This window comes from Hakea prostrata, chromosome 10 (assembly GCF_041222555.1).
Source record: "Hakea prostrata isolate BN-2017 chromosome 10, UWA_Hpros_2, whole genome shotgun sequence".
Classification (NCBI taxonomy): domain Eukaryota; kingdom Viridiplantae; phylum Streptophyta; class Magnoliopsida; order Proteales; family Proteaceae; genus Hakea; species Hakea prostrata.
This window is the reverse complement of record NC_142609.1, coordinates 10166986-10193503: the sequence shown is the minus strand read 5'-3', so window position 1 is coordinate 10193503 and position 26518 is coordinate 10166986. Positions and strand designations below refer to the sequence as shown.

Genomic DNA, 26518 nt, shown 5'->3' with positions numbered 1-26518 from the left:
AAATAAAAGAGAGAAGTTTGGCTGGACCTTGATGTATTTCCAACCCATCCAATTATGTGTGATATTACTCTCTGATAGATCAAGAACTACTAATTTCCATGGACGGAAATTGATTCTGCCACATCGGTCACTACATCCTTTCCAACTAAGCCATCTTAGTTCTGAAAGCGAATGAGTGAAGTCCCCAGAAAATTGTGCATAATCAATCCGTAGTAATCTTAGTCTTCTCATTGCTGTAAAACATTCGTTCATCAGCACTTCTCCCATTGATATATTTCGAAAATCAATACTGAGTCCTTTAACACTATTTGTTCCCTAAAAAAAACCAAAACACAGGAAAAACAAATAAGAGTACCTTAATTAAGTTCCCATATATATAAAATCATTTAAATAAATCAAGGAAAAATCCATCAAAGACATTATTTACAAGTTCCTCAAAGAAAAGTAACTTACGTATGTTCAATACATACCGTTTGTGTCATGAGTACTTCTAACACATCATCTTGAGACCATATGCTACGACGCTTCCCAGGTTCATCTTTGTTCTCTTGCCGAACAATCTCCCTTCCAAGATCCCGAAGCAGGTCATGCATCCCTAAAACTCCTTTTTCGTTAATTGTCACCATAGATCTTACACAAAGAGCCTCAAGCCCTAATTTAGGAAAAAGACCACAACCATCCCATATGTAACATGCAATACCTCTCTGCATTCCAATGAAAAAACAAGCGGTATCGAGAAACATTTGCTTTTCTTCATCTTTTAATGCATCGTAACTAATTTTCAACCTCTTTGTGACGTCTCCATGAGGAACATTTTGCATCTCTCTTAGCATGTCTTTCCATAGTGGTTTTTTCTTCAAGTATAAAGACGAACCTGTAACTTGAAGAGCCAAAGGAAGTCCTCCGGTAGTTTTTACTATAGCTTCTGAAAAGTTCAAATAATCATCTAGAGGTTGATCCATTTTAAATGCATGACGGCTAAAAAGTTGAAGAGAAGCATTTGAATCCATTACAGGGGGTTTGTAAACCTCATCTGCTTTTTGAAGGTTCAAAATATGATTATCTCTGCTCGTGATAATGATTTTACTTCCAATACCAAACCAGTTGCGGTCGCCAACCAAAGACTTTACTTGATTATCTTGGTCCACGTCATCAAGGACAATAAGAACCTTCTTTCTTGATAATCTTTCTGGGATGACCCAGGTTCCATTGTCCACGCTAGAAATATTTTCATTTTCTTGTTTCAGTATATCAAAGATAAGCTTCTTTTGCAAGGAGACAAGACCATCAGATTTTTTAGCAGTTTCTCGGACATCTGAAATAAAGCTGCACCCTTCAAAGTGATTAAAGACTTTGTTGTAGACAGCTTTAGCGATTGTTGTCTTTCCAATACCACCGAGTCCATGGATCCCCACAATTTTTCGGTTGCTAGATTCAATATCTAATAACACCAACATTTCTTGTATATGAGATTCAATTCCCACGAGGGTGTTAGTTTCAATATTAAAGGGTCTCTTGATCAATGTTTTACAAACTTCTCTAATAATTTCTTTTATCAAACCTCCTTCATACCTGCAAAATTTAGACAACGAAGAACTTTGAGTAATCAATACTAAAAGAAATTAAACTACAAATTGAATCAAGCAAAGTAGATTACGAATGTCTTTTACGAATATACATGTTATTTATTCATCTATTCTCCACAAAAAAATTTCGAAGGTGATCAAATAGAGTAGCAAGTAGTGAATAATGTCTAATATAGCTAGCCTCTTGATTTAAAAGTCTTAAGCATAATAACTAAAAATAAAAATTCAAAAAAAGAAATTTGCATTCTTTTGCTTTGTCTATCCGTTTGAATCGGATTTACGGTCAAAGGGCGGAACCAGGATTCAATATTGGGGGGCTGAAGAATGAAAGTTCGGATAACCTTCCCTTTGGGGAAGCACTAATGCTTTTTCCGTACACATATTGTATGGGCCGCTATAAGACCCATTGAGGGCCTACTTCTAGATTATTTTATTAAATTAAAGAATAAGTCCACATATATTTTGTGAGGCCCACACATATTTTGAAAAAAGTAAATAATTGATAATGATATTTTTTTTCCTAACAAAATATAGGTAAATTAAAGCAACAATATTTTTAACTAATGGTAGTTAGTTATTTTACTAACTATAGACATTTTATTTACAATATAAAAATCAAATAACTAAAATTGTAGAACAAATAAGAAATAGATTATAAAGAAGTGTAATTGGTCTAAACCACCGAAGGGTTGGTTTAAATGCGATACTGACGCCTCCATTATCAAACAAGGTCAAATTGTTCAAGTGGAGGAGTTACTAGAGACCATAGTGGAGCGTTCTGAGGCGGATTTTCAAAAAAGGTGCGATGTAATGAATTTCTAAAAGCTAAACTTTTGACATTAAAAGAAGAATTGGACATTGCTCTCAATATGGGGACATGGCTTATTGAAATGGAATCCGACTTTCGCCAAGCTATCCTGTTTCTTCATCCTTATTCGAAGATCCAAGGAAAGTTTGGGAACATTATTAATGACATCCGTCAAGGATTCATATCAAATGGACATGTCCGTTTCACCCACATTAGACGGGAAGGAAACCAAGTAGCCGATTAGTGTTCAAGGATGTTCTTTGATGAAATGAAAATCCTAAAAATCCTACAAAACCCACCTCTAAAATTAGAGGAACTTCTAAATTGGGATAGAGGAGTTAAATTTGTCCTCAATATTGGGGGGGCCCAAATAGTAGTATTTCACATCTTTAAAAAAATTTCTCAATATTTGAGGGATGCCAAATAGTGGTATTTCACAATTGGGAAGAGAAAAAACTGGAAAAAAATTAAGGGAATTTACATAAAAACTAGAAAATTTTAGGAAATTAATATAAATTTTTTTTTTTAAATGGGGGTATGGCTCCCGGCCCCACTGTGGGTCCGCCCCTATTTACGGTGGATTAAAATGTCAGTATTCACCAAAAATCAGTATTGACAATACATGGCCTAAACTAAACCTCAAAATGCTGCCAAATGTTAGCTTGCTTCATTAAGAAAAAAGACCCACTTTTGGGGTGTAAAATTTACACTTCTTTTCTTTCTTTTTTCTTTTTTTTTTTGGAACCAGGGGAGAATATTATAATAGATAATAATAAAATATGTTACATAAGAGGCTAACGCCGAAAGAGCCTTCTCCCCTAATCTTTCCCCATGCACAAGAGGTAAGAATATTTCTATCCAAGATATCATGGATCGACTAAAAACACCTTAGTATAATAATGGCACAAGATGATGATGAACATACCTTTCTAGGATTATTGGAGACGAAGCGCAGCGGAATATCTTCTTTTGTCCCCCACTAGGAACGAACTTGAGGTGGAAGTTGATTCTATGATCACTTGATGTTAGATCTTCTCCTCTAGACTCCTCCCTATTCACTGGCTTGATATTATAACCTCTCTGAACTAACGCAGAGAATAATGTGATTATGATTAGGGTTTAGAGGAGGGACCTAGCATCCTATATATAGGTAAATCAGTTAGATCGTCCATCAAGATCTAACGGTCCCTATTAGCCCACACTAGCCAGTCCATATAATAGTTTTAGTAACCGTATATTACCCATATCAGACCAATAAGAAACCAAATCAAAGTGTAACACAATCGATAAAGCCCATCTTATGTGGAATATTTAATTAATATTCCAACATTCTCCCACTTGGGCTATATTGATGGTGACATAGTCGAGCAGAAAACAAAACATCTCTTTTGTTTTAAGAAAACATTTGAAAAAACATGTTGAAAATATTTTGACCTTTATGTGCACAACTTTTTATTGGTCTGAGGATAATCCTAAAACTCAATCCCTTCACATAGAGCCTTAAGTACCGAATCATGGCAGTGATTGCATCTTTTAAGCGACACAAGACCATCCATGGTCACAAATACTATTAACTCTATTGAAAATGGATGCAATATGGTAGTGTGGCAACTAATGACACTTTATAGAAATCCTCATGTGTCATTCCGTTGTCAGTCCAAATCTCTCACTTTATGGTTCCCACGAACCTGACTCAATGCCACGAGAGAATATACTTTACGGTTCCCACGAACCTGTGACTCAAAGCCATGAAAGTATGTACATTATGGTTCGAACCTGTGACTCAATGCCACAAAAATGAGATTATATGTACATTATGATTCCCACGAACCTGTGTCATCTTTATAACTCGAGTTTTAACTTTATGTGTTACATGACACACCTTAAGGCTAATACATAAATGCCTTATTTTTTGCTTAAGGTTAACACATACCTTAAAACTATCATAACATGCAACATGATAATAATGTGAACATTAATATGTCACCAAAGAACTTTATTGAATTCAAATAAATTATCAGTGCATACAAGAGACAAGTACAGATATAATACTTTATTACACAATAGAGCAAAATTCACAAACTCCCACTAAACAATTGCATCTAAGATTCCTCCTAAACCCATAGTTACCGCATGTCTATCAAAGACGTCTGGGCAGGGACCCTTAGTTAGGGGATCTATAACCATATTATCTATACAAATATGCTCTATTGTGGTGTCACCTTCTTTAACCTTTTCTTTATAGTCAAATACTTAATTTCCTTGTGTTTAAACCCTGTGATACCTTTATTGTTGTTAATAAACAATACAGCAGAACTGTTATCACAGTACAACTGGATAGGTCTATCCACAAAATAAAAACTGTCAACTGTCTAATGAGGTTCCTTAACCAAACAGCTTTTTCTTTAGTGGTCAAATACTTGACCATCATGTATTTAGACCATATGATCACACATTTCTTGTCGTTAATAAACAACACAACTGAATTGTGATCACAGTACAACTGGATGGGTCTATCTAGAATGTTAAAATAGAACTGTCAATTATCTGATGAGATTCTCTAGTCAAACAGCTTTTTCTTTAGTAGTCAAATATTTGACCATCATATATATGATCACACATTTATTGTTGTTAATAAACAACACAACTGAATTGTGATCACAATACAACTGGATGGATCTATCCAGAATGTTAAAATAGAACTGTCAATTATCTAATGAGATTCTTTAGTCAAACAATTTGAGTAACTGCCCCATAATATGTAGCAAACTCAACATATATGATGAAATAAGTAATTTTACCTTATTTCACACTTTTCACAATATTATCCCTCCTGCCATCAATGAAAACAACTTAAATGAACTTCTTATTATCCAGACAATTAGCAAGGTCAAAATCTATATATATATATATACACCCTAATGCTTAGGTCTGGAACAAGCTTGTAGATTATCATATCATCAATTGTCATCTTCAAGTACTTCAAGATAAGATACTTTTTTCAATTGTTCTCTTCAAGTATCTCAAGATAAGATACTTTCTTCAATTATTATCTCTCAGTATCCTTTATAAGGCAACTGTAATAAGCTCAATGTATCTCCCTTGAGAATCAAAACATTCTCAAGTCTGCAATCTAGCATACTGAACTTCTTTAAATATAAATTATATATGCCCTCTGAGAAAGATTCAATAAATAGCATGAACAATCCCTATGGATCTCAATGCACAAGACAAAGATGTCTTACCAAGGTTTTTTATATCATAATTTTCAAATAATAATTGATCGGTCTTTATGCAGTAGGCCAACGTCACTACTAGTGAGCAAAATATTATCAACATAAATAATGAGAAAGATAAAATTTCTCCCACTGACATTGCCATGTATATATATATATATATATATATTGATCTACAAGTTTCTCAACAAAATCGAATGAAGTCACAACATTATCAATATTTAAGTACCATAGTTGGAAGCTTACTTAAAACCACAAATTAGACTTCTTGAGTCTACACCAAAATGATTAAGATCATCAACCGCAAAACCCTCAAGCTAAAAGAGATAGACTTCCTTATTAAGGTTTCCAATCAGAAATGCAGTCTTCACATCCATCTAGTATAACTCTGGAAGAGTCCTTATAAGAGATAGGTGAGAAAATTTCACTAGTCAACTTCCTCTTTCTGAGTAAATTCTTTAACTGTCAATCTGGTTTTAAACCTTACAATCCTTCCTCATGAATATTTATTAGTTTTATACACCCACTTAAAATAAATGGGTTTAAAGCCTTTGGACAACTTAACAAGCTTCCCAAACATCATTATGTCACATCAACAATATCATATATCTCGTTGCACCCAATCACAAATCTAATTCAAGATTAAAGACAATTTTTTAATAACTGGGTCAACCATAATGCCAATGTTATAGTAATGTTCATTAAAATTATATCAAGTCGTTTGGGAACAAGCTACTTTCATTGGCTATATCAAACTTTAGAAAATTATTTAAGAATTCACAATTCTACTGTTTTAACAAAGATGGTAAAAATAAGATTTGAGTAAGAAACAAATTAGCAATGAAAAACTTTTATGTTTCAACTTCTGCAACACCGGATTATACAACCTTAGATTTGCAAAACAACTCAAACACTAAAATGGTTCAAGTTAGACTTATGAACAATCTGCAATGGAAAAGGGAGTCAAAGGAACATATTTGGAAAAGAACATAATCAAGGATATAAAAGGCTATTATTAGGGCTTCACCTTATAAGAAAAAAAATTCAAACAAAATAGTTATCCTACCATACTCCTCACTATGTCCACAAGAGTGTAATAAAGCTTTTCGGTTAAACAATTTTGCTCGGGACTGTCAAACATAGTGAACGGACCAACTATATCCGAATCTGCCGAGTATTTGGCGAATGGGCCTTTAAGTTGTCCAGCATCCTCATATCAGCCATAATACTCTCCTCCCCGGTCAGATCTAACAATTTCTCAACTTCAGTCTAAAAATTCTTGAAGATCTTAGAGATTTAGACTATTCTTTAATTGAGTACAAAAACCATATTAAAAGTGGTCATCAATAAATATGATGAAATGATAATTTATACGCAAGGTGGCGGAATAAGGACCACTATCTAGACACCAAGACCGAATGGGACAAGAAAAAATCAGATCTTCAAACAAAAACCAAAGAATCATAACTTTTATTTTTGCACTTAGTTAACCAGACCTTATACTCAATGCAACTTCTAGTTACAACAATCATCTCTATTTATAAGGAAGTTTTCACAGGTCCCAAATTGTTAGTCTGACCGGACTCTTTATCTTTACCCTGAACATTTTTATGAGTATTGATGCTCATAAGAACAAAGTTTCTTCTTAGAAAAAAGTATTGATCTTTTATAATTCCAAACTTAGTAGAGGATGCAAAGGGCATTGATGGATAATAATAGGGATAATAAAAAGAAACATTAGGAATCGTGAGTTTTATCTTGAAAAAATAATCATCCTAATGAAATAATTCCTAACTCCTCCAAAACCATCACACCTTATGATAAAAAAACTCTTACAGAAATATACTTATTTCAATACTAAATGAGACTTAGTATCTTTGTGCTACTGCATTCAACAATTTCAAAACAGTGCATTCAGTGGGTAAACAATTCTTCAAGTGTTCCTTGATGGACTTCTTAATGGGCAATAAAAGTAGACAATTATTTTTCAACTCTGCAGAAAATCAACTTTTGTCTTCTATACTCTTATGAGTCATATCCATCAGTTTTTCAGTAACCAAGAATATGTAGTTATTTACAACACATCATTTACAATTTCTTGAAGTTTGACTTTATAAGAATCTCAATAACAATCATATTGTTATAGACACAAAAGGTGACTAACAGAAGAGCACACATATATCATCATTCAAACACCTTTGGGAAAAATTCATGACATACAATTGATTTTCTCGTGTAAAAATTCATGGGTCGGGTTGACCCGACCCATTGACCTGGTCAAACTACCACGTCACGTCATTTTCGCATTAATTAAAAAAATCAGAAAACCGCTGCCGGATTCCGGCAGCGATTGCCAGCGTGTCCGAAGTCCGATGGTGACCCATGATATATCGATCTCTTTGTTTTTTCGAGATCTACGCAGTGATGGTTTCAGATTTGAAAGATCCTTTCTAGAAAAAAAAATTATTGACCGAAAACCTTACGGATTCGACGAAAAAAATCAGGAGAAAAAATCACAAGTTTCATAGGTTCCATTCAAGAACCCTAAATTCATCATTCAACAATCCTATGGGTCTTTAATCGATTATATATAGGCTCTGATACCATATGTAAGAATATTTATATCCAATATCGCATAGATTGACTAAAAACACCTTAATATAATAATGGCATTAGATGATGATGAACATACCTTTCTAGGATTATTGGAGACGAAGCGCAGCGGAATATTTTCTTTTGTCTCCCACTAGGAACAGATTTCCTCTAGACTCCTCCCTATTCACTGGCTTGATGTTATAACCTCTCTGAACTAACGCAGAGAATAATGTAATTATGATTAGGGTTTAGAGGAGGGACCTAGCATCCTTTATATAGGCAAATCTGTTAGATCGTCCATCAAGATTTAACGGTCCCTATTAGCCCACACTAGCCACTCCATATAAGAGTTTTAGTAACCGTATATTACCCATATCAGACCAATAAGAAACCAAATCAAAGTGTAATACAATCGATAAAGCCCATCTTATGTGGAATATTTAATTAATATTCTAACACAAGAGACCGAGGAGAGGCTGAAAGGCAGTTTGCTTTCAAGTAAAGCTCCTCATCAACCGGATCAAAACTCGCCAAGAAGTTGGCACATCTATTGGTTTCTCGCACAGATGCATGATCTGACACCAATCAAAGGACTCCTTCAGCCCAATCATATCCTCAAGCACACCCACCACAAATACACTGAACAACGTTGAGAGAGTGCAAGCGGGCTTCCACCCAACGAAATCCGGCCCTTTGCCTGGTGAGATCTTATTAGATCTACAGATTAAAAAAAGCTCAGATCTCTTGCTACTTATTTCCATGTGGATGATAAATCTTAACTCAAACTGAATATGCTATAATACATAGGGAGTTTGAAGATGAGAGGTAGATACAAACTAATCATAAAGTGATTGGGAGCACATCCATATCAGTCTAACACATCATTATCATCGTATTCTCTTATTGTGGTCATATTGTGGATTCGAGTTGTTAAGCAAAAAACTGAAAAATTGTGGGTTGAAGTTTATGGAGGCATAGAGTGTTTGGTTACGAAATGAGCAACAAGTGTGAGAGAGGAAAAGCTTTTCCTTTTCTTTTAGAGTTTTGGAAACTGAAAGTTCGGACTAGTTTATGCGTGTCTCAATTAATCTTCAAGAGATAGTTTGATATAAAAAGGGATGGAGATCAATAAAATGGAACTGTTGAACTTACGTGTCTTCCTTTGAGTGCCATCCATCCAATCCTCCGATCTCTTTCAAAGCCTTTCTCCATTTTTCCACCGTTGTAAGGTCGGGCTCCATATTGATCTGATGCTCTTCAAAGGCCTTTGCATATCTCCCAGTTTGATTTCGCACATCTCTTGGTTCAACTCTGTAGAAAACGGGTAATACCGTTTGTTTCACACTTCTTCTGCATTCAGATATCTGGGTTAATTCTTTGAGACACCATTTACTCGACGTATAGTTCTCTGAGAAGATGGGAATAGAGATTTTTGACCCCTGGATTGCATCGACTAACTCCTTTCCAATTTCGTTTCCCTTGTGGAGTTCCTCCGAGTCCCTGAAAGTTCGGATTCCACCATCAATTAACGCATTATAGAGATGATCTGCAAAACTGGTGCGAACATCTTTTCCATAGAAGCTCAAGAACACTTCGTAAGTATTTGAACAAGAAGAAGAAGCTTCATCATCTCCGAGTTCTATTCTTCTTCCTTTTTCTGGGCAAATAGCTGCTGCCATCTTTCTAGCTATCAAATTGCTAAATCACCCTGCAAACAATTTGAGATAATCTTGCAATCTCTGATACTGCTACCCAGTAAGAACCACTTCTTAACAAGTAATCTTGGGTTGTAGCGATGACTCTCTCTGTATTTGCAAGTTGCAACAAAGATAAAGGCAAAGAGGCATCTTTAACATTATTTATTATTTTTTTATTTTTGGGGGGATGACGATGAATCTTTAGTTGTTGAAACTTGGAAGAACGTTCCCACCAGTTTCCTTCTCACCTAATAAAGGACATTTTAATTTTTATATGATCAAGTGGAAACTTGACTCAGTCCTCACTTCTGTCTTCTTACACGAGAAAGCGTGTATCACCCATAATGAATTTTGACAACCACCTAACCCTTACCCTCCTTTCTATCAAATTGGAACGGATGGTTTTAGACAATGGATTCATTATTTTACATGGTTTATCAGCTTGACTGTGAGTCTGTGAGTTATTTCTTCATAGTTATAAAGTGAAGTGTGAGCATGGGTTTTTAGGTCACTTGTTTCGTTTGGTTTGGAAGTCTGAACAAAAAAATAGCATACATATAGGTCTAGAATAAAATGGGTATTACCTTCCATCAAGAGTTCTAGTTCTGTAGCAAAGAGTTCTTCGTAAATAACAAACAGTCAACCCAAATCAAAATTAAGCTTTGAATGGTTTAGTGGTGGTAAAAGAAATAAGCATAGGAGGAGAGACATTTGTTTGAAGCTCTTTGGATTTTCAAGGGGTTATTTTGAATTGGGTTTATTGTTTGAAGCAAACTATTCAATTGTTTCAGTGTATATCATTCCTTAGTTCTAGTTCTATAACTAGAGTTTGTTTTTTTTTTCTTTTTCCAAAGAAAATTACATATAAACCTCCTGCATTTGGAATCAATTACATCTACTATCTTTAAAAAAAAACCAATTAAAGATGTCATCTACTATTAAAAATTAAAAACTATAAAATGGTCAGTTCTGCTGACATAGTAAGGGGGCATTTGTAATTGATTTTTTTTTAGGGATAGTAAATATAATTGATTGCAAACACAGGGGTTTATTTGTAATTTGTCATTTTGAGTTTTGGGTAAATAACAAAGAGTTAATCCAAACTAAAATTAAACTTTAAGTCTAGCTTAGAATCAATATAAAGATGGTCCAAACCAAAATTGAGTTTTCTTTGAAATTGTGATTTTTTTTTTCGTTTCAAAGATACATTTTTAAGCATGTTCCAAGTTAGAAACTGATAAATGCATCATATTTTTCTTCGTTTTGATCCTTTTCGGTCTAATAACCATCATTATCCTTAAAATATCCTTCTCAACATAGACATAGAGAGGGTTTTGTTTTGTTTTTTCAGAGCAAAGAATAGGCTTATATTGTACCACTATTTTCCATTTAGTTTTGGAATATTAAATTGGTTATAGATTTCATTTGCTAGAGGATTTGGATTTCTCATAACTTCTAAAAGTTTGTCTAGGAAAAGTTACACATAATCGATTAAATTGAGCTCTATTTGAGACATTAAGTTGAACGTACTCTAATGTCAGCGCTTGATGCTCTTTCTCTCAAGCTTGTTTTGTTCTATTAACAATTCTAGGTTGCAGCTTGTTTGTTAGTGTGATTGTTAAGGGTGTCAAAACCTAACCCAAGTCGGTCCGAATAGAAGCTTAATGGGTTGTGTTAGGGTTGAATAACTTCATCCCGCACTGGTCCAGGCCAACCCGTGTATGGCCCTCTAGCTCAAACCTTTTGGCCTGAAACCAACCTGTTAAACCCATTATAAATAAATAAAATTAAAATAAATTTAAATGTAAAAGAAGGAAAACCTCCAAGTATCCATTTATTTTCTTTAATTATTTTGCTTTGGAATATGCAAACAATAAGCCTGGGAAAGCCTTGGCCATTTAGAAGATGGACTTAGTAAATATTTAGCAAGTGCATTATCATTTGAAAATCTTTTAATGCTTTATTTTGATTCATTTTTACAAGCATTAGGAAGAAGAAAGAAAATAAGCAAAAACAACCCACTAAAATCTGTCATGATGCTAGCTTTTTTTATATATTAGTTCTATAATTTTACTTCTTTGTAAAAAAAAAGTTTTTTATTTTGAACACCCAAGATAAGAGACTTTGGAAAGAACTTAATACTCATATGTGCTCATATGCTCTTGATAAATTCCATACATCTATAAGATACTCAAAACATACTATTAGTAAACCTGAACCCAAACTGTTAGTAAACCTAATCCTAAACCGTTAGTCAAACCGAACCCAAATTGCACTAGCCCAAAATTATTATTTTCTTAATGGGCTATGTTTGGTTGAATGTTTTTTAACCCGAAACTGTTAGGCCAACCTGAAACCAGCCAAACCCGAACCGTTGACACCCCTAGTGATTGTTGATGATTGACCGCTCTTGAAATTATAATGCTACACGTAGAACAAAAAAGCAGATTACTTTTAGATGATTCTTTTTTTGAGGATCCCTTCATTTTCATTAGAAACACTCTGCTCCTCCCTCAAGATCGAAACCTTACAAAGACCCCCCTACTTGAGATCATTAATGATTGTACACAGTTAGCCATAATAGGTACACACTAACTTAGATGAAATTAATAATTTTCCCTAAACCATCAAATCATCTTCATTCTTCTCCGTTCATCATCTCTGCCTCCAGTCAAACATGAAATTGAGTTTTATAAATTTTGACTTGGTATTTCGTTCCAGTGTTGATCTGAATTTGTAAAATATCTGAATTAAAGGAAAGAGGAGCCTGGTTACTTTGTTGAGTTTTACAAATCACCTGCAGAACCATTCTTGCTTTCTTTTATGGATTTTTCTGTTTCCTTTTTCTTTAGCAAGTCTTGTCCGAGCAGCTAAATAAGTAGTTTAGATTACCTCTGTTGTGTCTCTTTTGGTGCGGCAATGTTTCATTCTTCTGATGGTTTAATTTGACAAACCAATCAGTTCCTATTGAACAATTTCTTCCAGCCTAGAAGACTCGCTCTGCCGATTATTGCTGCTACTGTACCAATTGAATTTGCAACTCCATGAAGCAATCCTGCATGCTCGGGAGCTATATATATCCTGATCAAAACAATCAATAAGCACTATTTCAGTTGCTGATCAAAGTTCTGTAATTCAGACTTGACTTAAGATCCATGATTTAGTGAACAGAAGAGTATCTTGCCTCAAATGGGACCCAAAGAAATCTTATACACTCTAACATTCTACTTCACTGTCATTTCCATCGCCTCGTCTATCTGTAAGCCCCTTCACCTCATATATTCCCCTTTTTGGAGGACTCTTAACATTGCAATAGAGGGATCTGTTCACTTGTAAGGTCCATAGGTAGAGAAGTAGCTATTTAGTATAATCGTTATACATATATATAGGTACCTCTTGGTATAGATTTATCTCTACACAACCAAATGTGTACTACTAGATCGTTCAGCCGCATGATTGACTGTCTAGATTGAAAGACCATATATGGATTGGAACAAATCCTCATAATGATTAGATTATCAAAGTAAAAACTCAAATTCTGAAGATTTGGTTTTTGATTGGGAGAGTTGGAGTGTTACAACATTTACAAAGAGAATGTGAGACATATGAAGTGCTCCAAACTGATAAAGGTGTCAATCCATCAGATCAGGTCCTATCAGCCCAAGCCCCACCTCCATTACAGAACTCAAAAAACAGGACATTCAATATTGCTGCCAAAGTATATCGGAGGGGGTCAGTATTCAAACCTGGTAAAAGAATTTGAGGCACACATAACAGTTGCAGTGGTTGCTGTCTTGCAAATGAGTGATTTAAAATTAATGTTACTGAATCCGTGATTTCCCAAAGATCATGCTACACAAAACAACTGTTATAGTAAACTTCAAGTTTGTTAGTGCAACAAACTTGAATAAGTAAAAGAAATAGGGATATCATTGTTGAAAATCAAGAGCAATGGAACCAAAGCTTATCTCTCTTAGATATAAGGAGTATTAGAGAAAAGAAAGAAAATGCCAAAATATAATACCTGAAAGGAAAGAAGATGAGGATGGAAGCATATATCAACACAACTGATATACTTAAGCTGCTCTGACATGGTGATGTGAATCATGTGATACAAACGACCATGGGTGTAAGACTGATGACATTCACCAGCATCAAGTTGCTTGGGATCAAAACCATAGTCATCCGTCTTGAGAAATAGGCTTTCCCAAATTACCTGCACTATCGAAGGATCCAGTCAAAGTTTTTTCTCAATCTCCCAAGTCTTCTCATTTGATCTTAATTATACCCTCCACACTTTGCTCATATATTGAACTTTTTCACAAGCATGGCTTTCCCAAGAGTCAAAACAGCCTCACAAGTAGACACCAAAAAATGATCCACTTTCCAACACTTCAGCTCTGGCTCTATAAGTCCTGCATCCCAGGCCTCCAACGGCCTTACCTCACAAAACGCTTCCCAAGTTAGATCACCCACCTGCAGATCATAATTCATAAGACAAATTAATAACTCATCATCAAATCAAGAATCACATGTTGGGAATCAGTGTGAGCTTTGCATTGATCTCAGGTACCTTAGAAAAATGAGTCTCATAGATTTTGACGTCTTGAAAATGATGTCTGAAGAATGAATGAAGCTACAATGGCCACTTTAGTTCATCAAATCATATCCAAGATGTGAAATATATTTGCCCCATGCTGAAAGGAAGCTGGACACGGCCTTAAGTGAGCAACTTTGCAGTAGACTGACTACATCAAGATCTTGCATCACATAGGTAGGGAGCTTGCTCTCGAGAATTTAGCAACCAACCACAATGTCCTGTTCATAAAAAGAAAGACTGAGAAAATGGAAATCATATTCTACGATATATTTGGATAGCCATCAAGATATAAATGTAGAACAAAAGATTGGTTCATGGATCATACTCCATTGGTGGTTTAGAGAACAAACCGAAAAAAAGCCTTCCTATTCCTCTTTGCTGATATGAGTCCCTAGTCATATCAGCACCCTAAAAACAACAAATGGAATAAATATGTAGACACTATTAATCAAACAAGTCAAAATTAAGTCACTAAAAGAATAGGAACATAGCTTTGAACACTGGTGTTACCTCAAGTTCTTGCTGCTTGGGATTCACACAGCTGGGTAACATTGCATCAAGAGAACTAATGCTTAAATTATTATGCCATCCAGCTGAGCAACTAGGTACATAAGACTAAGAAAATTTCATAGGGCTTCTCTAATCCATGTATGGACGCGCATGTAATAACAGTTGACACCCTTGAGCAGTTGGGAACTTGGCCATGGATTCAAAAAATTTTGCTAGGATCAAGCAAGTCTCACTAAAGATACTGGAAAATGGGGCAAAATTGAGCTTGACCGAGAGTTGCCCCCCATTAAGTCAAAGCATAAATTGTCATGTTGAATATGATCCAGAATACTAAACCGCCGGCCGGGGCACTCTCCCAATGGTCACTTTCATTCATAACGACTTCTTGGGGCAAAGATACCATCTAAAGAGATTCTTGAGACAAACATTTGTGCTTTTTTCTAGTGTCCGCCGTGCTCCGTCGTGGTCCTTGCTCTTCTTTTGTTCTTCGTCTTCGCCCCTTCCCAGGTACTTTCTATACTTGATGACCCATTTAGATCTTTTGAATGTACTCCAATTCCCGGCAAGCACACCTGGCATGAGTATCATCTCAACGTTACTTGGGAGAAGAGCTCCACATGCTCCACCTTGTCCCTTTGTGTTTCCCCAAGGTTCCTCATTGAGGTTTAACCTTTCTGTCTGCAAGTCATATTAAAGCTAATGAGTCTGTGGGAAAGACAACAGTTCCCTGAAAACTTTAAATTCCACAATGTGAAATAAGATAAATTCTGTTTAGGATTCCGTGTATACCTAGACTTAATTCTGAATACCTTCTACTAATTCAACAAGCAAAGATTTATTGAAAAAAAAAAAAAAAGAAAGAAAGAAAAAACATGTAACTTCAATCCCAGTGAGAACTTCACAGATCATCAACAACATTGGGGGGAAGATCCTAAATGAAAGCTAATCATTCTACACAGTTCCACAATACCACTACAACATCAAGCCACCGTACCAGAGGATGAAACACTAAACAGAGGCCTTGGTTTCATATTGACTAATTAGTTTGCTTTCTTTGCCTATGGAAATTTCTTTCTGCTCATTACAATGTTAAAGGTGGTCCAGTAATCTGATTTTCAGATTGTTTTCTCTTATTCATAATTTCATTCCTTCCTTGTTAAAATTCATTGCCGATTCAGTGATTCCTAATGAAGAAAAGTATGTTCTGGGTTCAGCTAGAGCAAGATGCACACAGGACCAAAGTTCCTTTTGGTTTCAATCTTTCATCTGCAAGAGGTATCCACCTTGAGAAAAATGTATAGGTAACCTACATAGCTATTTGGTTGGCAATGAATCAAGTGAATGGAGTGAAAACAGACAAAAGTAAAATAGAATTCCTCTTCTCTTGCCTATGTTATTATTTCGAACTAAATCTCTTCTATTGAAAGGTTTCTGCCACTTCATTCCTATGACTTCATTTTATGGATGAAGATTTGACATTGCCTAACTTCAAACCAGATTGGGCTACATACTTTTTATAGAGGGAGAGAAGCAAATAAGTTTATAAAATCTATCAAAAACATTATCATATGTATTAGTTGTTGAACTTGAATAATATTGAAATTTAAGAGAGATTACTAGGAATATTGATGAATGAATCCAATAAAACTTGAGGCCCAAAGAACTAGGAAGGTATTTTTTGATAAATTCTGTGATCATTATCACCAAGGTATTTAAGGATTAGGTAAGTAGACCTATTGCAAGATACCTCAGTCATTTCTCATGGCCAACAGAGGACTAATTGACAACTAACAGCAACAATACTTCTGTCTATGGCTGCTGTATGTCTGTGTTGACTATTAATTTCAAAGGATCAGTAGGTAGCTTTTAGTATAGTAGGAACCTTGAGAAATGATGTTTTGTTCACAGTAGGATATCTCTGGCAACATTCCTACTATGTTATATTCTGCATTTCATTGAAGAATAAGTGCCCTCTAGAGCAGAGTTCTTAAAGTTCTACAAAAGGATGAAACTGTAACCCTGGAAATGGAAGGAGAAAGTGTATGAGAAGAAAAATTAGGGGAGAAGCTTCCATCAGTTTACAATTTTTTCTTCTGCATTTTCCCTCTTTGTAGCATTATCTACTTTTCAGGACAACATCTCCATGATAATGCAACAAAAGCCATGTATTAAGAAGAAGAGTAAAGAGACATCTCACCACAAGACTTAACTTTTGATTGACAAAGATATCCTAAAAAAAAGTCCTGATACACTGTACCTGTGAGGAGTTGGGCATGATTTAGCCTCTCAAATCTAACCCATTAAACCTAATCGGCGCTCCAAGTTGAGCCAGTCTAAAATTGTAGAGAAAAATCCAGGTGCACACAGACCTGGATTTCTTTCTTGAAGAGAAGAAGATATACTTTTCTCCAAGGCTTGCACTTAAGGGATGTGGAGACAAAACCTGGAAGTGAGGTTATGTAGACATACAGAGGCCTTAGAGAAAAGTCTATCATCATGTTGTCACACAGAACACTGGCTATCTATCAAAAGGAAAATCTATGAACACCTTACTTGACCTATTAGGCTGGAAAAAAGCATTGAATATCTGTTGTATGACTACCAAGAGTCTCATTTAATGCCATAGATGTATAGAAATGAAATCCATGGCTCAACTACTCATCAAGGCCTTGGCCCAACAAGTTGGTCTCCATTGTTCCTTCCAGCTAGAGTGTGATATTTTGTTGAAGATTAAGTAAACATAACATATTTCTAGTTGATTTGATCACTACCACTCCAGAAAAATCCCGCTCTATATTGGAGCTTAAGAAAATGTATAGAAAACCTAAGAGTCATACCTGGTTCCAAAGACTTCTGCACAAGTAAAGTATGGGGGGCAGTTTTCATGCGTAGTCTTACCCCAACAATTTTTGTTGGGAGGCTGTTTTGATGCCTTAACCTTGGGGCTATAACTGTGGTCCGCCAACTATGTACAAAGACTAATGATTCAAATTTAAATTGCCTCCACTAATTATAAACCTAACTTCAGCAGGATTTGATTGGACCCCCTAACAGGTAATTTGGAAAATAAGACAAAAAACCATGTGTAACTGTGATACCACTAGTTACTGAAAGGCAACCTTGCTCACAGACAAAGAGGAAACACAAAAAGTATGAACAACCACTGGAAATTGGAAAATCAAAACTCTTTTTAACTAGTCTGAAGTCTGAACAACAAATAAGAAATAATGGTATTGATATTGAAATCTAATGCTACTGTATACTGGTTTTCTATAGTTGTTCTTCAAGAACCTGTTTGCCTCTTGCAAGTAATTCTTGTAGTAACTCCGGGCAGAAAGGATTGAGTGTCCTGAGAAACATTGAATGCAACAATTCACAAACCTATCATTGAAATTTTGGTGTTTTATCATATGAGCTCTTAATCAAATAAACCTGTTATGATTTTCACTCCACAAGTCCCAAATTGCAGTTAACATTGGATTGACATTTAGATTCTTGGGTACAACTCCAAAGAGCAATATCCTTGCCTGTTGTAGATCCAAGATTCTTAATTTATCCTCTACCAATTATAGAGAACCAAAAAATTGGGGAAAGGAAATGAGAAATGGGATGTTATTACTTCCATATATGATGATGCTTGAAATCTGAAACTGAGAAATGTAAAAGAGAAAAAAGGGAAAAACTATGGAATTCATGGATCAATTTGGAGCATCAAAGGTTAAACTATTAGTTAGGAATCATATTATCTCTTCCCTGATGAATTGCTCACAGGAAATCATCATTCTTAATGTGTGTGTACAATGAAAGCTCCAACTGAGAGGGAGGTATTGTATCTGGGTTCTCCATGTGCCAATTTTGAAAAGAAAAAAATATACATGCATATTCAAAATTTGAAGTTAGGCATTTGAGAGGTCACAAAATATACAAATAAAGTTTATGTCTAAAATATTATATGCTTCCACCCTCCTCTCTTTTATGTGCAAACCTTCTCTTCCCAGTTCTCTGTGGTCCATTTTTTGTTTTGACCCTATTCTTCTTCTCCGGAATATCACCAAACATATATGAAATAGAAAGATACAAGTCCAATAAGATAGTTTGAAACAAAGACCTGTAATTTTTCATATTAAGTTGACCCAATTAAAAATCAAAACATAAAAACTACTGCCTCAGCATATACTCACAAAAACTTGCTTACACAATTGGAAATTGAGGCATAACATGAAACATCGTTATGCTATTGCTAGAAACGTGGTAGTTTTGTGGTAGCTCTAACAGTGCTAAATATCTCAGATTTGCACCGAGAATTTGATTTGGAAGGGACATGAAGTGGATGATATAGGTTAAAAATTGCCAAATATATAAATCAATCCACAACATAGCTTATATACATCTCTTTAGTAAAGTGGGATATGAACCATCATATTGTTAAACAGAAATACCCTATCTATTAATTTTGCACTCATAAATCTAATCATGTTGGTTAAAAAGATTGTATTGAGGAAACTGTGCACAAATAGAAGGTAATTGCAGATTGAATTTGAATTGACAATTGAATCCAGTAAGGTCTATGAAACTAAATCCATACTTTTTCACATTACTTATGATTAATTTGCTAGCTATACCTTTGAGTAATCTGCATGGTGGTGTTATCTGGCAAGTGCTAGTTGACCAAAAAGAAAAAGGAAGGTGATCTTATGAGCCTACAACTTTGCACTGATCGGATTTCTCCTTGCCTGTTTTCCAAATCAAAACCTTTTAGTGATTTGGATTAAAGAAAACTAAATAATATCAAATTTTCTTTATTCATGAAATAAGGATTTATTAATGCTAAGAAATTGGAGTGGAAGTGAAGAAAAAAAATCTCATAATTTTATAAGCTAATGGAGCCTTAACAACAGAAAACAGAAAAGCCCCCCCCCCCCAAAAAAAAAAGAAAAAAAAAAAAAAAAAGACATACATCATGCAGACAATGAAGGGCTATAGAATTTTAAAAAAGAAATCCATGAGTTAATAATAATAAGAAGAAGAAGAAAAAGAAATGATTCAGATGAAGAGAGAGCCATGCGTACCTTGAATATTTTGTCATTTACAAAGAAATGCTACTCTTTGTTTTTGGCAGGTCTGTTAGAGCTAGCTGTAATTTTGTGCAACCACCATCAGACAAGAGTTGTATTAGACCAGCATCGGTTAACTCCCAGCAGGACACATCATTTAGCTTCCACAAGTCAGACTTTGTAAGATCCGGTATTCTTTCCAAGGATGTGCACCCTCTAACATCCAACTTGGACAAAGATTCCAATTGATTGTTTCCAGCTTGAATCTCAATTAGCTTTTTGCAGTCCTTAGCTTTTAGGGATTCCAAACTTTTCAAGTCTGACAAGTCAGGTAATCTTTCCAAAGACTCGCACCCGCTTACACACAAACATTTTAAGCCTTTCAATGGGCTAACATCCTGAATCTCAGTTAGAATCTTACAGCCTTCAATCCGTAGCTCCTCTAGGTTTTTGAAGTTTGACAGATCAGGTAATCTTTCCATCGACTCCAACCCAATAATATTGAAAACCCTTAAGAACTCCAGTCTTTCAACAGCATCAACCTCAGTTAGATTCTTGAAGCCTTTGATCTCTAGATTCCTCAGGTTCGTTGGTAGTTCAGGTAATCTTTCCAACCACTTGGAGCCACTAACATGAAACGTCTCTAAGAGTTCCAACCTGACAACACCAGGAATCTGGGTCAGATTCTCGCAGTCTTGAATAGTTAGAAACTTCAAGTTTTTCAAGTTTGAGAGATCAGGCAATCTTTCCAAAGACTCACACCCACTAATATTCAATTCCTCTAAGATTTTCAACAGGCTGACACCAGAAATCTGGGTAAGATTCTTGATTCCTTGAATCTTGAGAACTTTCAAGTTCCTCAAGTTTGACAGATGAGGCAATCTTTCCAAGGATTCCCAGCCACTAATATTCAATTCTTCTAACATTTCCCACATGTCAACGCCAGAAATTTGGGTCAAAATCTTACAGCGTTGAATTGTGAAAGTTTTCAAGTTTCTCAAGTTTAACAGAGCAGGTGATATTTCCAAGGATTCGCAGTCACTAATATTCAATTCCTCTAAGATTTCCAACCTATCGATACCAGGGATATCCATTAGGTTCTTGCAGCGCATAATGTGTAGATGAGTCAAATTGTTTAAATTTGACAGATTTGGTAATCTCTGAATCGCCACGCAATCTGTTATTCCCAATCTTTGCAAGGACACCAATCTGTCAAGGCCTGGAATCTGAATTAAGTTCTCCCAATAATTCTTAGGTTTTGATTCCAAGTGCATTTGAAACATGTCCAACAAGTCCTCACAATTTCCAATGTACAGTTCCCACAACTCTTTCAAGTTTGAAAGATCAGGTAATCTTTCCATTGAGAAGCAACAGCTACTGATTTGTAAACACCTCAGCTTGCTCAGGTTTGAGATATCTGGTAACGTTTTGAACAATCTGGCGTTCTTAATACTCAATGTTTTCAAGGATTTGCATTCCTTTAAACCCTCAATCTCTGATAACTCCGGGCATTTATCGATTATTAGCGTTAACAGCCTCTTCGAATCTTGCAGATTTAGAATCTTTCTTAGTGATTGGACATGTGAAATTCTCAAAACCTCCACAGAGTCCATACCCTTGCCATCGAATTTAGATATGGACTGATTATTTATCATAGAAATCGATCTAAGATTTTTTGACCCCTTCGCCTCCGGTTTTGGTAAATTTTTCAATGAACCACAACCATAAAGCTCCAAGCACTCTAGGGAGTCCATTTTCTTGTCAACACTTTCAATTTCTTCGAGGCTCTCGCAGTTCTGAAGGGATAATTCTCTCAAGTCTCTCAAGCATGTAGCTGATATTCTTACTAATGACGGGCAAAGCTCCACAGCCAAGGTAATCAAACTTGAGGGAAGAGCTGAGATGTTACGAAGTGAACGGCAAGAGTCGATGGTAAATCTGGTCAAACTTGAATAGCTGCTGCTGCCAATAATCAGGTTTGTCAAACTTGGGCATGCCATTAAAGAGAGACAATTGAGAGAAGTCGATTGAAGAATTTCACTTGGGAGGCTGGAGCAATTCTGTATAGAAAGATTTCTTAGAGAATTCAACCGAGAAATTTCACTTGGGAGATCTCTTACACTCTTATCAGAACCTAATGTCAGTTCTGTCAAAGACATCATTTGATCCCATTTTTCCAGTAACTTCTTTAGATTCCCACATCCTTTTAGACGGAGAATTTGGAGAGAATTCAGTTTACAAATTTCAGTTGGAAAATCTACTAGACCAGCACAATCCCCTAAATCGATTTCTGTCAAGGATACCATATGGTCCAATTTCTGAGGCAACTTCTTTAGTTCTTTACACCCATATAAACTCAGTTTTTGAAGCGAAGTTAACCGACAAATTTCATCTGGGAGATCCACTAATCTCTTGCACCCTTGTAAATTAAGTTCCGTCAAGAATATCATTTGGTCAAATTTCTCGGGCAACTTCTTTAGATTTCTACACCAATTTAAATTGAGTTTCTGGAGAGAAGTCAACTGACAAATTTCAGTTGGGAGACCAACTAGATTGTTGCATGATTCTAAATCAAGTTGTGTCAAGGAAGCCATTTGGCCAAGCTTCTCAGGCAACTTCTTTAGGTTGTGGCAGCTTCCTAAATTGAGTTTTTGCAGAGAAGTCAACTGACAAATTTCATCTGGGAGATCAACTAGTCTGTGGCACCATGTCAAATCAAGTTCTATCAAGGATATCAATTGCCCAAACTTTTCAGGCAACTTCTTTAAATTTAAGCATTCTCTTAAATTGAGTTTTTGCAGAGAAGTCAACTTACAAATTTCAGTTGGAAGCTCCCTCACACTCATGCACCGAGCCATGTTCAACACAACTAATTTCGTAAGATATGAAATGGACGGATCAATCTCTCGCAAATATATGCAGTCCTTAAGAAGCAAAACCTCCAACGGTCGATTTGCTGAAACATCAGGAGTACGAGATAGTTGCCGACAACCCGTCAGATCTAGGACTTTTAGATCTTTTGCCATCTATAAAATAAGAAAAACATATAGTAACTTACCTAATTAACTTAAGAAGCATAGCACAAAAATAAGATTTTAAGTTTTGAAAGAGCATTTGAACTTAACAAAAAAACAAATCAAGTGAAAGGGAGAAGTTTGGCTGGACCTTGATGCATTTCCACCCCATCCAATTATGTGTGATATTACTCTCTGATAGATCAAGAACTACTAGTTTCCATGGACGGAAATTGATCTTGCCACATCGGTCAGAACATCCTTTCCAACAAAGCCATCTTAGTTCTGAAAAAGAGTGAGTGAAGTCCCCAGAAAATTGTGCATAATCAATCCGTAGTAATCTTAGTCTTGTCATTGCTGTAAAACATTCGTTCATCAGCACTTCACCCATTGATATATTTCGAAAATCAATACTGAGTCCTTTAACACTGCTTGTTCCCTAAAAAAAACCAAAACACAGGAAAAACAAATAAGAGTACCTCAATTAAGTTCCCATATATATAAAATCATTTAAATAAATCAAGGAAAAATCCATCAAAGACATAATTTACAAGTTCCTCAAAGAAAAGTAACTTACGTATCAATACATACCGTTTGTGTCATGAGTACTTCTAACACATCATCTTGAGACCATATGCTACGACGCTTCCCGGGTTCATCTTTGTTCTCTTGCCGAACAATCTCCCTTCCAAGATCCCGAAGCAGGTCATGCATCCCTAACACTCCTTTTTCGTTAATTGTTACCATAGATCTTACACAAAGAGCCTCAAGCCCTGATTCAGGAAAAAGACCACAACCATCCCATATGTAACACGCAATATCTCTCTGCATTCCAATGAAAAAACAAGCGGTATCGAGAAACATTTGCTTTTCTTCATCTTTTAATGCATCGTAACTAATTTTCAACCTCTTTGTGACATCTCCATGAGGAACATTTTGCATCTCCCTTAGCATGTCTTTCCATACTGGTTTTTTCTTCAAGTATAAAGATGAACCTGTAACTTGAAGAGCCAAAGGAAGTCCTCCGGTAGTTTTTATTATAGCTTCTGAAAGGTCCAAATAATCATCTAGAGGTTGATCCATTTTAAATGCATGACGGCTAAAAAGTTGAAGAGAAGCATTTGAATCCATCACAGGGGGTTTGTAAACCTCATCTGGTTCTTGAACATTCAAAATATGATTATCTCTGCTCGTGATAATGATTTTACTTCCAATACCAAACCAGTTGCGGTCCCCAACCAAAGACTTTACTTGATTATCTTGGTCCACGTCATCAAGAACGATAAGAACCTTCTTTCTTGATAATCTTTCCGGGATGACCCAAGTTCCATTGTCCACGCTAGAAATATTTTCATTTTCTTGTTTTAGTATATCAAAGATAAGCTTCTTTTGCAAAGAGACAAGACCATCAGATTTTTGAGCAGTTTCTCGAACATCTGAAATAAAGCTGCACCCTTCAAAGTGATTAAAGACTTTGTTGTAGACAGCTTTAGCGATTGTTGTCTTTCCAATACCACCAAGTCCATGGATCCCCACAATTTTTCGGTTGCTAGATTCAATATCTAATAACACCAACATTTCTTGTATGTGAGACTCAATTCCCACGAGGGTGTTAGTTTCAATATTAAAGGGCCTCTTGCTCAATGTTTTACAAACTTCTCTAATAATTTCTTTTATCAAACCTCCTTCATACCTGCAAAATTTAAACAACGAAGAACTTTGAGTAATCAATACTAAAAGAAATTAAACTACAAATTGAATCAAGTAAAGTAGATTATGAATGTCTTGTTACGTATATACATGTTATTTATTCATCTATTCTCCACACAAAAAAATTCGGAGGTGATCAAATAGAGTAGCAAGTAGTGAATAATGTCTAATATAGCTAGCCTCTTAAAAATCAAAAGTCTTAAGCATAATAACTAAAAATAAAAATTCAAAAAAATAAATCTGCATTCTTTTGCTTTGTCTATCCGTCTGAATTGGTTTTACGCCGGATCAAAATGTCAGTATTCACAAAAAGTCAGATTGACCATACATGGCCTAAACTAAACTTTAAAATGCTGCCAAATGTTAGCTTCCTTCATTAGGATAAAAGACCCACTTTTGGGTGTAAAATTTACAATTCTTTTCTTTTTTTTCTTTTTTTTCAGAACTAGGGCGAGAATATTATAATAGATAATAATAAAATATGTTACATAAGAGGCTAATGCCGAAAGAACCTTCTCCCCAATCTCTCCTCATGCACATAAGAGGATTTTTATTTGCAGTAGTTGCTGCTGCAATCAGCCAATGGCCTAGATTAGGCCATGTATTTAAAATGAAATCCAACAGTGCAGAATGAAGGGTTTGGGGTTTAGCTGTAAATATAAATTTTTATTTTTACATTATAAGTATTCAATACTTTACTAATTTACAAAATAAAATCTTTCCATTCACCCGACTCTCCAATCTTTACAAAAGCCATGTTCGAAACGTCAGCGTTGGCAAGCTTGGGTCATCGGTGATCGGTTAGCCGGACTTCCTCCATTAGACAATCATTCACTTCCTCTACTGCAATCATCACATAAACCAGTAAAAAATCAGCGGGGCAAGGAGAAAAGAATATTCGAATTAAGAGAGAGAGAGAGAGAGAGAGAGAGGGTATTCTTTCTCTTCAGCTAAAACCGCCAATATTGATGCTGGAATGGCTCTGCAAATTGCAGACCTTCCTTGAATCCATCCTCTATGGTTCTGCTAGTTTCAACTGTGGGATTTACCCTTTTCACTTTTTGCGACCCAATTTAATCGGGGTGAAAAGCAAGGAGAACAAAGGTTGATAGGTCATAGGCGTACCTCGATTTCATCTGGGAAGAGAATACAGAAAGGGAAACAAGAAAATCTACAAGGAAGTGACTGAGTGATCATATACTAGAAGTGAAAACAGAAAAGAGAAGCAAGTTTATCTACTCTATCGCACTCCCAGCGGCGCTGGAGAAGAGGAAGAACACCGATCTGACAGAGAACAGCGTTCTGACACCTCCTAATTCCTGCTGGGCGTGTGTTTGACAACTTGATGTTGGATCTTCTCCTCTAGACTCCTCCCTATTCACTGGCTTGATGGTATATCCTTTCTGACTAAGCAGATGTGATTGTGATTATGATTAGGGTTTAGAGGAGGGACCTAGCATCCTTTATATAGGCAAATCCGTTAGATCGTCCATCAAGATCTAACGGTTCCTATTAGCCCACACTAGCCAGTCCATATAAGAGTTCTAGTAACCGTATATTACCCATATCAGACCAATAAGAAACCAAATCAAAGTGTAACACAATCAATGAAGCCCACCTTATGTGGAATATTCAATTAATATTCTAACAAAACTCAGTCAAGCTTTTCCTCTACTATAACCAGCCACGGCCAATGGCAACTCTTCAC

The 26518-nt window shown here is 35.7% G+C and overlaps 1 protein-coding gene and 1 long non-coding RNA gene across 4 annotated transcripts in view; both read right to left on the bottom strand.

The window, feature by feature from the left end:
• The window catches only part of LOC149001843 (uncharacterized), a 32351-nt gene that overhangs the window by 3523 nt on the left and 2310 nt on the right, over positions 1 to 26518 (bottom strand). The window contains exons 2-7 of the mRNA XM_089138592.1: positions 23692 to 24793; positions 23252 to 23539; positions 20123 to 23112; positions 9378 to 9923; positions 471 to 1572; positions 28 to 315 (exon numbers count right to left, since the gene is read on the bottom strand). Of these exons, the coding sequence (XP_088994718.1) occupies positions 28 to 315; positions 471 to 1572; positions 9378 to 9923; positions 20123 to 23112; positions 23252 to 23539; positions 23692 to 24793 (6316 nt within the window). The remainder of the gene's footprint in view (positions 1 to 27; positions 316 to 470; positions 1573 to 9377; positions 9924 to 20122; positions 23113 to 23251; positions 23540 to 23691; positions 24794 to 26518) is intronic.
• On the bottom strand, positions 12386 to 15268 carry LOC149001844 (uncharacterized). Of its 3 annotated transcripts, none has more exons than XR_016170196.1 (5): positions 14848 to 15268; positions 14496 to 14740; positions 13947 to 14398; positions 13669 to 13787; positions 12386 to 13003 (listed from the first exon to the last, which is right to left on the bottom strand). It is a non-coding gene; the product is annotated as an uncharacterized LOC149001844 (long non-coding RNA). The 3 variants fall into 3 exon arrangements; XR_016170195.1 differs by having other exon boundaries at positions 13669 to 14398; positions 14848 to 14930; positions 15033 to 15268; XR_016170194.1 differs by having other exon boundaries at positions 13669 to 14398.